General features: G+C 43.9%; 1 protein-coding gene across 6 annotated transcripts in view; it reads right to left on the bottom strand.

Moving 5' to 3' along the window:
• aopep (aminopeptidase O (putative)) overlaps positions 1 to 12,427 on the bottom strand; it is a 57,986-nt gene that overhangs the window by 707 nt on the left and 44,852 nt on the right. For 2 of the 6 annotated variants that reach the window (XM_061278239.1, XM_061278241.1), the window contains exons 14-16: positions 9,219 to 9,335; positions 5,407 to 5,493; positions 5,193 to 5,336 (exon numbers count right to left, since the gene is read on the bottom strand). In XM_061278239.1, coding sequence (XP_061134223.1) covers positions 5,196 to 5,336; positions 5,407 to 5,493; positions 9,219 to 9,335 — 345 coding nt within the window. In that variant the 3' untranslated portion in view covers positions 5,193 to 5,195. Of the gene's footprint in view, positions 1 to 1,694; positions 1,781 to 5,186; positions 5,337 to 5,406; positions 5,494 to 9,218; positions 9,336 to 12,427 lie in introns of those variants that run through there. The other 4 variants (XR_009714414.1, XM_061278240.1, XM_061278242.1 and 1 more) reach the window with 4 other exon arrangements.

Here is a 12,427-nt window from a genome sequence, read left to right as displayed (position 1 = left end):
AAACGCCTTTCTGGTCTTGTGCCATTAGGGCATCATAAATCACAGAGGCTTCTCCAGTATATGGGCACTGATGGCTGTCATATGGCCATTGCTCTCTTTAACGGCCCTTTGATGGCCATTAGTCTTTTAATAGGCCCTAAATATAGGTGGACTGATGACACGCTCCGCACGGACCTCATTTTTAATTCACACATCCGTGCTCGTTTAGACCACACGCGTCACTTGAATGTCCTATATATGGACGCCTCGTGCTCCTTCATCAATGCATCAATCAGTCAGGAGTTGGTGGGAAGCCCCTTTTCTGCTATTCCTTTTCTTTTGTGGACAATGTTCTCCTCAGGTGCAGAACTTAGCCACTGTGAACAAAGAGGAAATTAATCACTGTTCACCAATCAGCTAAGCTCTGTGCCTGGCTGGAGACAACACACATGACCTGTGTAAGACTCACGCTCGCACACACACACGAAGAGCCCTATATTTCTAATCACAGCCAACTCCTCACTCTCTCCTGGATAATCATGTCTTCAGTTGGAACTCTGTGTGTGTGTGTGTGGGGGGGGGGGGGCGTTGCCATGGTAGCCGGTCAGGTCAGGCCTGTGTGGTAATCCCTGGCAATGTGATTTTTATCATAAGTCACAAATCAGCATGCCAGGAACCCCCACAGCCCAGACAGTAGGCATCACGACACAATCTTGCGCCTTACCCTTTCCCGCAAAAATTCAAACTTTCCTCTGTGGATGTGAAGTGTACAGGAAAGAAAGTAAATGAGTAGACCTTTCCTTTCATTGGCCACTCTCAGCTAACCTGGCGATATGCCCCTCATTAGTGGCTCAAGAGGGATTCCAAAGGCATGCGGCGCTCAGAGGGAACGCTGGGATGGGGAGACCACCCGTCTTTCCTTTTAAAAGCTTTGAAGAAAAAAAAAGCCCCAATTGACGGACGGACGTGTGTTCAAAACTTGCTCTGATCTCAACAAGAAATACGGTTAAACCTCGGTTTTGGACCACAATCCGTTCCAGAAGGCGGTTTGAGAAGTGAATCGGTCGAATTCCGAATCTATTTTTCCCATTACAAATAAGGGAAAACATTTTAATCCGTTCCAAGACAATCCGTTCTTTGGGTAATCTTGATTTTATAACACTTAAAATAACGTGTATGCATATATATGCCTAAATATTGTTATCCAATATATCTACTGCAATTTCACATGAGATTGCTGGTTTGAAATTTACTTTTATTATTTTAATAAACCTTAAAACGTGTTAAAACTTGTCTGGTGTTTTATTCGTTGTTTTTATTTTTTGGGGCATGAAAACAAAAATCTGACATTTGGTTAACTGCTTTATATGACAATATGTATATGTGTTGGTGTCCCCCCAAATAAAGAGCAAGTGGTCAAATACACATTCTTGACACGTACAAAAAATGCATCGTTATTAGGCACACTTGAAAATTGTGGTGTACCTAATGGAGTGTCCGTGGGACGTCACAGATCAACCAGCCAATGAGAAAGTGGGGGTGAGGGCGGGTGTGGCACTTTTTACTTTCATTTAAGCTTTGACCATGATTTTTCCCTAATAAAGTGGCCTGTTATTAGGTACACCTGAAAATGGCAGTGTACCTAATAGAGTGTCCGAATGACGTTACAGATCAAACAGCCAATCAGAAAGTGGGGGTGAGGGCGGGTGTGGCACCTTTCACTTAAACCAGGGGTGTCGACCGCCAGTCCTCGAGGGGCCGCGTTCCAATATGTTTTCCAAGTTACCCTCGTTAAACACACCTGCGTGAAAAGATTTTGGTCATTTCACGTTCTGCAAGAGCTAAAACTTTTCACGCAGGTGCACTTAACGAGGGAATCTTGGAAAACATGTTGGAGTGCGGGCCCGAGGACTAGAGCTTGACACCTGTGACCTTTGACCATGATATTTCCCTAATAAAGTGGCCTGTTATTAAGTACACTTGAAAATGGCAGTGTACCTAATGGAGTGTCCGTGTGATTCCCTCGTTAAGCGCACCTGCGTGAAAAGTTTTTGGTCATTTTCACGGTCTGCAGGAGCTAAAACTTTTCACGCAGGTGTGCTTAACGAGGGAATCACACGGCCACTCCATTAGGTACACCGCCATTTTAATATCTAATAATAGGCCACTTTATTAGGGAAATATGGTCAAAGGTGCAGTTTCCAATGCAGTTTGCAAGTGACGTCACAGATCAAACAGCGAATCAGGAGGTGGGGGTGAGGGCGGGTGTGGCACTTTTCACTTTCATTTAAGCTTTGACCATGATTTTTCCCTAATGAAGTGGCCTGTTATTAGGTACAACTGAAAATGGCGGTGTACCTAATGCAGTGTCCTACCCTATTGGATTTCACCCCGCCCCCTAGGTAGTGGGCGCGATCCATTGGTTTTCTATCGGCCGACTTGGGGGCGGGGCCACCTCATGTATTTACAAATAAATACTTGCATATGCAACAAAGCGAGGTTCCAATTCTAAAAATACATGTGGGTATGTGCTTCCACCTGGGATCGAACCAGGTTCATACCGAGCGAGAGCCCGTGTCACTAACCAGTCGCTTATTTCGACTTAGCTGTACTCGGCCGTCTGCACTGTTTTGTACTAGTTATGTGCATTCCAGTTTCAAGTGTACTGAATCTTTAGAATCGGTTCACTCAAAAGATTTGTTCAAAAGAATCGTTCGCTACACTTATTATTTTTTTTACCTCGTGTAGTGTACCTATTGAAGTGTCCATGAGGTGTACCTAATCACACGTTTGGTCAACATTTATTTTGGGGGACACCAACTGATATAACAACGTAAAACACATTGTCATATAAAGCAGTTAACCAAATGTCTGATTTTTATGATTTAATTGGCGAATATAAAAACAAGGAATAAAACACCAGACAAGTTTTAACAAATGTTTATTTAAAATTAATATTAAAAGTAAATTTCAAACCAGCAATCTGATGTGAAATTGCAGTAGATATATTGGATAATAATATTTAGGCGTATACATGCATACACGTTATTTAAAAACTACTAGGTGTTATAAAATCACGATTACCCAAAGAGGAGCATAAGCTCCCCGTTGTTGCATAACGGCGCATCCCTCCATGCAATAAAGTTAGCCGTTAGCTTGGAGAGAACGCGCTTAACAGGAGTGATGTTTCAGAGAGTGTGTGAAAGTCAGGATTCGTTCCCTCACTGATCCGTTCTCGCGATGAACTGGAAATGCAAATCATTCATTGACTCGTTCCCTCACAGAGCCGTTCAGTTGGTTAACGAGACATGCAAAATCTTTAACGAGACATGCAATTCACGAAACGGGAAGTTACGTCATTTTCTTCTTCGTTTTGTTTTACGGTGACGTGGCACCAGGTTCAATGTGCATTACCGACACCTACTGGTTGAGGTCATAAGAACTGAAAAAAGAAGGGGGGTTGGGGTTGGGTCAGTCCAGGCAAAGTATCTATCTAATTTGCTTGTTAGAAAAGGAAAAAGGCTTGGTAGAAAAGTACAAACAGTAAATGCATTATGAGAAATGCAATGAACTGCATGGTCTTTTTTTTTTTTTTTTTTTTACAAAGAAAAATACTTCCTGTACATTTTTTATGATTAAGAAAACAGCCTTACTACACATGATCATTTAAAAAAAGCATCGTAAAATAAAAATAAAAAGCCTTCCTATACATAGTCATTTCTTTATCCTAAGAAATAATTGTGGCACGTGTGGCTCAGGCCGTAGAGCAGGTGGTCTGGTAACTTGAGGGTTGGTTGTTTGAAACCCGCGCTAAGAAAAGTGTTATGTCCCTAAAAAAGCCTTTCTATATGTGTTTTTGTTTTGGGTTTTTTTACTAAAAAAAGCCTTACTATACTGTTCCTTGAAAGGGACAAAGATAGAGACTATATGTACAAGATGTACAATTGTCACACTTGTGTTAGCGAGATTTATCAGGATACAGCCAGCAAAAATCCTTTCGTATCCTGGCAGCTGGCTGTCAAGTCGTGTGTGCGTGCGAGAGAGATAAGATAAAAGCAGTCTTCTGGTAGTGACCTACGTAAAATCGGATTTTTAATGTTGGAAATCAGTCACTCAAGTTAATGTGGCCCCGAGTTGAAAGCAGCACATCGAGGTCATCTCCACAGAAGACTGAATCTTGAATGAAAATGTTTTTCTTCTTGCAAGCATGTTGACTAGTCTTATATACGCTCAACGGACAGAAACAATGGGACACCTTACCACTGCATCAACCTACAGGCAGTAGAATTGGAAGAAAAAGCTGAAATTAAGTTGTAAAGGTCTTTATGCTGGACATTTTATGTGACACTGTCCATAGAAATGAATGAGAATTAACTGGGAACGGACACCATTATAAAAGCTTGTGTCTGGTCTGGTTTGACTCATCAAACACTCCAGACGGTGAAAATTGCAGCCATACACAAACAACAGAGGACGTTTAGGGGTTAAGGGTTAAAAATGACACTGGCTGATCCACTCCCCCCGGCTTTCACTTTCCGCATTCCCAAATTCCTTCTCTGACAAATGCGTCCTGATGGTGCTACTGTGAGTGCCTGGAAAAGGCCCCTTCCTGAGACTGAAACTATGCATGCGCACACACACAAAGCAGGATCAGCGAGGAATGTGTCACTGTAGGTAAGAAGCGATTCCCAAGTGGAGTGGAAATCTACTTGGGAACATTAAACCCTAGTTTGAAACCCTGACCCTAGTTTTAAGGACCTCAAAACAGCGCCTGTCTGCATGTCTTCAAGACCACACATACCTCCATCAAGGCAAGTGTATCGGCTGTGAAATCAATGAGTAAACACATTTTAGAATTCCTGCAGCGTACCTCAGATTGCCTCTATTTTCAATGTCCCAAAAGTATTTGGACAGTTGTCATTATAGTCAGGGAAATCATTGACCAAATACTTTTGAAAAGGACAAAAAAAAGTGGACAGCAAGTTTTACAAAAAACACACCTGTTTAAACAGGTTAATAACCTTGGGGGAGGTAATCCTGAAGATGAAACAATGTACTGGGGATATCATAAGCATAAAAGACATCAGCAATGAAATCAATGGAAAGATTTCATGATATGTTCATTGAAACGCTGCTGCCATGGTAACAGGAGTTCAGAAAATGTCATGTTAAAATTACGAGCGAACAAAAAGTAACGACAGACTTGCCTTTACCTGTCAGAGCACCATCTCCTCCACCAGCCTGCGTGTCGATCGGTCCATTTCCTCTCGGGCCAATGAAAGGCAGCGACGAGCCAGCGCCTGCTGCTCGGCGTCCTCCTGAACCATCAGCTCGCCGTACAGATACACGCCCATAGCCTACAGTGATGCAAACACGACGTTTGATTGTATGAACTAGTTGATAACCATGCGTGTCATGCGTCTTTACTTGATCATGAAGCAGGAAGTGCTCCACGTGGCCGTAAGCGCTGGCGTATCTGTGCTTGACCACCAGCTCGCACCAGCGATGGCGCACCTGTCACAATACGGATTCATCTTAAATTTGTCAGAAAATGCTACTAAAAACAGTACTAACCTTTGTAATGAGGTTCATAAAAAATAAATCAGGTTTAAGATGTAATTGCTCAAGCCTCATCACCCCCTCGCTCTTTTAAGTTCTGGTCTCCTTGAGTCCGCAAAACAACCAAGCGCTGAGCTCCACGCCTGGCAGGCAGCCACCAAAACACTTTAAATGGAGCTGACGGCTCATCTGTGCCGGCTGAAGGCGTGAGAGTGTATTTTGGCTCCAGTCCTGACCCGCTGCAGTCCAGACGTGACGTGACGTTCTACGAGGGAGGCTACGCGCGTGACCTTGTCAAGGTCGGACGTCAACCTGATTTTTCAAGATGCTCATCAAGAAAGGAGGGAGGCTTGATTGAATAACCGTGATGCTTGACCACTCATAAACAACAGGATGAACTTTGGAGGACAAACACTCTCTGGCTTCTTTTCCAAGGTGCCTCCATTAGGACTCTAAAACCTAACATTGAACGCATCATAAAAAAAAAACACATAAATGATGAGTGTTTTTAGGGCCAGGGTGGGGCTGGAACAGATTTCAAGTCAGTTATGAGTTTGCTCAAGTCAAACTCATAAGGTAAAACCATGACATAAAAGGTCACCGGACCAAAAATTGGACACTAGCCGCAAACCTTTGCAATGTTAAATTATGAATTGTTGTTTCCAAGGCTAAAGTAGGTGCTCCATTGCCAAGGTAACATGAGAAATAAGCGTGCGGGTGGGAAGGCGTGGGCGGCAAAGCCCCACGTCAATTCCCCCGACTGGCGGTTTGGAGGACTGCTGCGCCACGCTCAGCCCGTGGTGGCGCTCAGCGACTCATGCACCCCTGCGCAGCTGTTGCCATGGCCGGGTTACATTCCTGGGGAGAGCCCTGGGGCGCAGCAGCTGCGTGGACTTCACGCTCCGATTTTTTTCTCTTAGGGCCCCTCTCGCGCTTACGGAGACATTCCTCTATTTATTAGTGCAGCGCACTACACATCTCCGGGGTGTCAAAGTCGTTCTGTAAAATGTGTGATAATGTGTGGAAACATTCACGGTTCAACTTCCAATATGTGACAGTAAGTTCACTGTTATTGATTGATTATTGAGTGCTGATGATCAGACTTGAGTGAATTCAAAATCGTTTTTTTCAAGTTTATATTAAAATATTAGTCTAACGCACATTTACATTTGCTATGGTGCTGCACAAAAACTTGTTCATTGTGCACCATTTGGAAGCTGCTTAGATTTGTGCATTGCATTGGACTGACATGACCTTTGACACATGGGGAAAAAAATAGGGCATGTTTAACAAATATCTACATCAAATGCACATTTGAGTGTGCTCACACACACACACACATGTACGTAAGTCAGAGGCTGGACATCACATGGGAAAAGGAAGCAGGCCAAAGTCACGCAGCAGGCCTCATACATGCAGACACATGCTCCACTCACTCTCGCCTTCGTACATGCGTGGTCACTCACAGCGTCCCAGAGGGGCAGGTAAATTTGCGGGCATTCGCCCTATTTCCTTCGGCCGACTGAAAGCGAAGCTTCGCACGACTCGCTCACAGCAACACCGACAACTTCATACGTTTAGCATTAAAACAGATGCTGAACTTTTCCAGGAGCTTTTCACTTCCAATCAAGTTGCTGTGACCAACACGAATAGCAGCATAATGTGTTCCTCCCTGCTATGGGCTTTCTTTTCCCCCCGCCAAGCATCCATCCATCATTTTCCACACCGTTTATCCACATTAAGGTCATAGGTGAGCTGGAATCCATCCAGGCTGATTATGGGTGGGACGAGGTGCCAAGCAGCAACCGACTAGCAAAAAAAGACAATAATAGCACTTAAGCTCGGTTTTCCAAGCTCAAAAAGGGGATTCTTACATTTTATAGCTACCGCTCTTTCACATTAACTAGACAATGTAAACACAGGAATTGAAGTAACCAAAAAAAGCGCTAGTCCAACATCCCACGTGACCCAACAAGCAGAGGAGCAAAAAGTTGAAGTGGAAATGGCCCCATTTGGTGGAAGGTCTGAGCAATAGTCAATTATTTCTTTTCATTTTCCATGAGTGAAAATGGGTCGACCGCTTTCCAGGTTTTCCAGGGCAACTGTGACTAAACGGTCTTGAAGAGGTTTAAAATACGACAAACTACATGAAGACAAATAGTTTGTGGCTAAAGTCCAGGCAGCGTTATGAAAATTGGCGCTAGGCTATCGTCAGTTTTGTGCAGAGAAGATGCAGAAGAAGCACACTGACAATAAATCAATGGAGATGATGAACACATCTTCAGATGAGAAATGTTCCTCAAGAAAGGTGTGTGTGTTCATGTGTGTGTGTTCGTGTGTGTGTTCATGTGTGTGTTCATGTGTGTGTGTGTGTGTGTGTGTGAGAGCACTTGTATTTGCCTAAGTGTTTTTCCATGCACCGCCATGTGCATAATGGCCCCGTGTATTTTTAGTACACACTCAAGGTTTTTTCCTGGAAACTCTGGAGTACGACTCTCCTCCCGTGTGCCGGGAAATTCAACTAAGCGTAGCAATCATGGCCCTGGAGCCAAATTTTCAGTAGGCCGACGACAAGGACTAAAAAAGACTTCACCTTGTTTTCACTCTGTGACCGTAGCCGACTTAGAATTGTTGAAAGCTTTCCCAAAGGGAATAATGTAGAGCGAATTGATTAGCTGGTTTATCAGCCTTAACCGTCATATGTGTGTAAAGACAACTTAACCATCGAATTATACATTTCAAATAAAGTAGAAGGCACGTTGTGGAGCGGAGTAAAACCATCACCTGGAGCATTTTAGAGGTATTACCGGATTTAATAAGCAGCACCGTTCTTGATCTGTATGGCACGTTAAGTCGTAACATTTCTTTCTATGTTAAAAGCTTTAGATTGTTAGCTATTTTCAGTTAGCATCTGTTTCATAAAATCAAATAATGAATTGGATTGCTGGCACACTAATAGCACGCATATTCTGCAACTGCATTGATGCGAAACAAGCGTCGTTTGTCCGTGAGGAGCTACGTTGTTTTTTTTTTTTTTAATGAAATCACCTGTTGCCATCTATTTTTAAGGGTAAGTTTTTTTGTTTGTCCGTGAGGAGCTATGTTTTTTTTTTTTTAATGAAATCACCTGTTGCCATCTATTTTTGAGGGTAAGTTTTTTTGTTTTTACTATTTGCCCTATTCTACGGCTATCACACTTTTTGGTGACATCACATAAAAAAGTGAAAGAAAAAAAATCCAGTTCGTCCTTTCGATTCTCACTAAGCGAAGGTCTCGCGTGGCGGCACACAACAGTGGTCTAAACTTTGGTTTGACTTTTTTTCGGCAGATTCCACCTTTAAAATTGTCCAACTTTCCTGTGCTTCCACTCATTTCACCATGTACTTAATGCGGCGACCGGCGGGTGGAGGAGAGAACAAATAGAGACAAGTAAAGCACACATACACGCTCATTTTGTTAATAGCACCATTAAGGAACTTTGTGCAGCACAAAAAAAAAAAAGAAAAACATGACGAGCATACTTGTGGGATTTTACTCAGTAATGGCGGCTGTAAAGAGGAGAGTTGCTATTACGGGGAGAATTTACTACGCATTACTCAGCGCGCTGGAAGCTGGGTCGGGAGAGGAGACCTTGCACTCGTTATTCTCGGAGACTGCGTGCGTGTGTGTGCGTAGCTTACCTCAGCGTCTTGATTGTGCAGGTCGTAGGCGCGAGACAAAATGCGCATGGTGGATGCGCTCAGCTTGGCTTCTTCTAAGAGGAGCTCCAAAAGCAATACAAGTTGCTCTGAGGTCACCTGCAGACAAAAAACAAATAATGACCCCACGTTAATAGCTTGACCCCAAAAATGTGAAAATACTGTGCCTAAATGCCACCTCGCGCTCCTCAACTCATCCGAATGGCGCGTATTTGCAAACACATTTTCATTTTGTGGCATTTGCAGGAAGTTTCATTTTGCACGCGGCGCAGAGACAGAACACATCAATATAAGTCAATTAAAGCATCCGTTGGAAGGCAAGAAGCATGGAGATAATAAAAGTGAGCCGAATGCGGTAATGAAATAAATATGCTAAACTGAGCGCATCCTTTGCAACTGGGGGATATTAGCAAAAGAGGCAGAAATGGAGTGTAAAGCGGAGGAATTAAGAAAGCAATAAAAGTGTAACATTTTAATAAAGCTGAGGGAGCAAGTCGACTCAATGCTGCTTGCGAAGGGCAAAAGCAGCTCTTCAGAAAGACTAAAAGGCTTGGACTTCTTTTCCTGTTGAAAGGCCACGAGGGATGGCGACAAGTCAGCGGTGAATGAAAAAGATGATTCCGGCGATGGATGTGGGCTGCTATGTGCTACGGTGATTCAGACTCCTCCGGGGAGTGAAGGCTCTCAGCTCCCAGACGTACCTTCCCTGAGGGGCTTCCCTTCAGGGACAATATTAATGGCTCAGGCCTCCATGGAGGCTCATTTGAAAGTTAGTGTGAGAGCGTGGAGAACAACTAAGAGGAAGACAGGAAGTAGATGCTCTCATGCAACACACTTAATATCCATCCGTCCAATACTGTAGCCTACACAGCCACCCATCCCATTTCCATCCATCCATCCATCCATCCATCCATCCATCCATCCATCCATCCATCCATCCATCCATCCATCCATCCATCCATCCATCCATCCATCCATCCATCCATCCATCTATATTCCATCGCCAGTCATTCGCAGGGCACATATGCATAACTGCAGAAAAACAAGAGTCGGGCACATTCAGACTTATAGTGTACAGTGAACCTAACACACTTGTGTTTGATAGATGAATACCCAGAAAGAAACATGTGAACATCATAAGCAAAACTCTGAGATGAAATTTGAACCCAGAACTTCAGAAGAGTGAGTGTGCTCACTATGATTTCACCGTGCTGTCACCTCACAATGTATTCCTCCTATGTCCGAATCCTTGAAATTGCTTTCCATCTCTTGACAAAGAAGAAGAAAATCCAGATCGATGGTTGGCTTCAGATCATCTAGCTACCCTCAACCCCAACCTGCAACAATCCACACTTTCCACCACCCATCTAGCCAACCATCTCTGTCAGTCATTCAAACCGCCCATCAACCAACCACATCTCCAACCATTAAGCCACCTAAGCCTCCATAATGCAAGCCAACAATCCATCTCGCAAAGATTCGCTTCCACCCATCACACCAACCACTCGTCTGTTTCACCCGTCATCCAGCCGTCCATCCAACTCACTGCAAGGAAACACCCAAGCCAAATCCAGAAGCACCAGCATGCAGTTGTGGCTACTGAGAGCACACAGGCACACACTGGAGAGCCTTTAATGTGAAAATGCGAGCTCCAGTCTTCATCTTCACTTTGCGTCCCTCCTCTTCCCATATTGTAAAGCTCGAGCACTCTCTGAAGTGGGGCCCCCATCTCTGGAGGGCTTCTGTGAGGCCCACCCATGATCTCACTCACCCTCTCACTCTTTCAAAAATTCCAAAGCAATAAACCATAGATCTATTGCACACACCCACACACACGCACGCGCGCGCGCACACACACACACCTCTGCCAAATGTGGTGTGCCTCTATGCACACGTGCTGCTAATCAATATGTCTGCACCACTGTCGCCATAACAATTTAGCAGCCAGCAGTGGCACATAAAAAACAAAAAAATCACAATGCTCTACTAAATATGACGTCAATTATTCTACTTTAAGATATAAACGGCAGTTTTTCTTTTTACTTGAACACCAACATGCCCATGATGCAAAGATGTTTATTTGGACAGCTGCATTTTTGGGGTATCAAACAGGAAACAAGGCCGACGGACGGGATGATGTAGCAGATAAGTCATGCGGTTTCCCGAAATGTAAACCTTGATGCACAGAACACGGAGAAGAGATCACATGTCAGGCTCTACTAAATAGACCCCATGCAATGTTTGGGCATCTTAGTGAGCAGCAAACTCCATTACAACAGACTACTGAAATGCTGAAGTGCTGCCGTTTTAGTTAGCAACAGAACTCAAATGGACAACAGTTATCTTTTTCACGTTTGTGTGTAGAAAACCGCGCAAAAACAGTTACGACCAGTGTTTTTGTTCTTGATGCGAAAGGTGGGGCAACGTCTTAAGTGCATAACACACCTAATGACTATTCGAGGAAACCCGACTCAACCGCAACGGCGAATGGATCGCAACACAATACAAAAGAGACTTTTACATACTTTGCACTCAGACTTGCTCGTTTTCTGATTTATTGCTCATTAGCATGACTTGCATCGTGTTCGTGAGTGCGTGTGACGCAGAGAGAAAGCAATTACGGGGGAAAGGTGAAGTCCATTGCTGAGTGCTCACTTATTAATGAGAGAGCTGCTAGAATGGCAAACAACCACTTAGCAGCAAGCACACACAAAAACAACAACGACAAACAACCACTCACAAACAAAATGCAACTTTAAAGAAGCATCACAATGGACACCGTCCGTAGGAATGGCAGAACGCCGCGGGGCAGATTGTCGTTTATAAGACGATAGGCGCCCTAACATACACGCAAAGTGCTGAGACAACCGCCGTCAGGTAAATATTGAGCCAGGTCTTGCAAAGACCTCGGGGAAATCACACTGCGGAGAACAATGGCGTGCACACATCCGCTGTCATAACAACAACAGATATGAATGAGAGTATCGGTCGCTTTGAAAAAGTCCAAATATCTCACGTGGGCGTACGGAAGCATGGGAATAAGCTAAAGCGGTCATGCGGTTGTTGCTTCGTTGTGTATTTATGTAACCCAAAATTGAGAAGACCACGGTCGCACACACACGTACACACTCATGGTTGCAAATTCACATCAGAATCTATCTTGGCTCGCTCTTGGGCGCTTCACTTTCAGA

The sequence above is a fragment of the Syngnathus typhle genome, linkage group LG5, assembly GCF_033458585.1.
Source record: "Syngnathus typhle isolate RoL2023-S1 ecotype Sweden linkage group LG5, RoL_Styp_1.0, whole genome shotgun sequence".
Taxonomy (NCBI): domain Eukaryota; kingdom Metazoa; phylum Chordata; class Actinopteri; order Syngnathiformes; family Syngnathidae; genus Syngnathus; species Syngnathus typhle.
The sequence above is the reverse complement of the archived record's forward strand: the minus strand, read 5'-3'. Positions and strand labels throughout refer to the sequence as shown.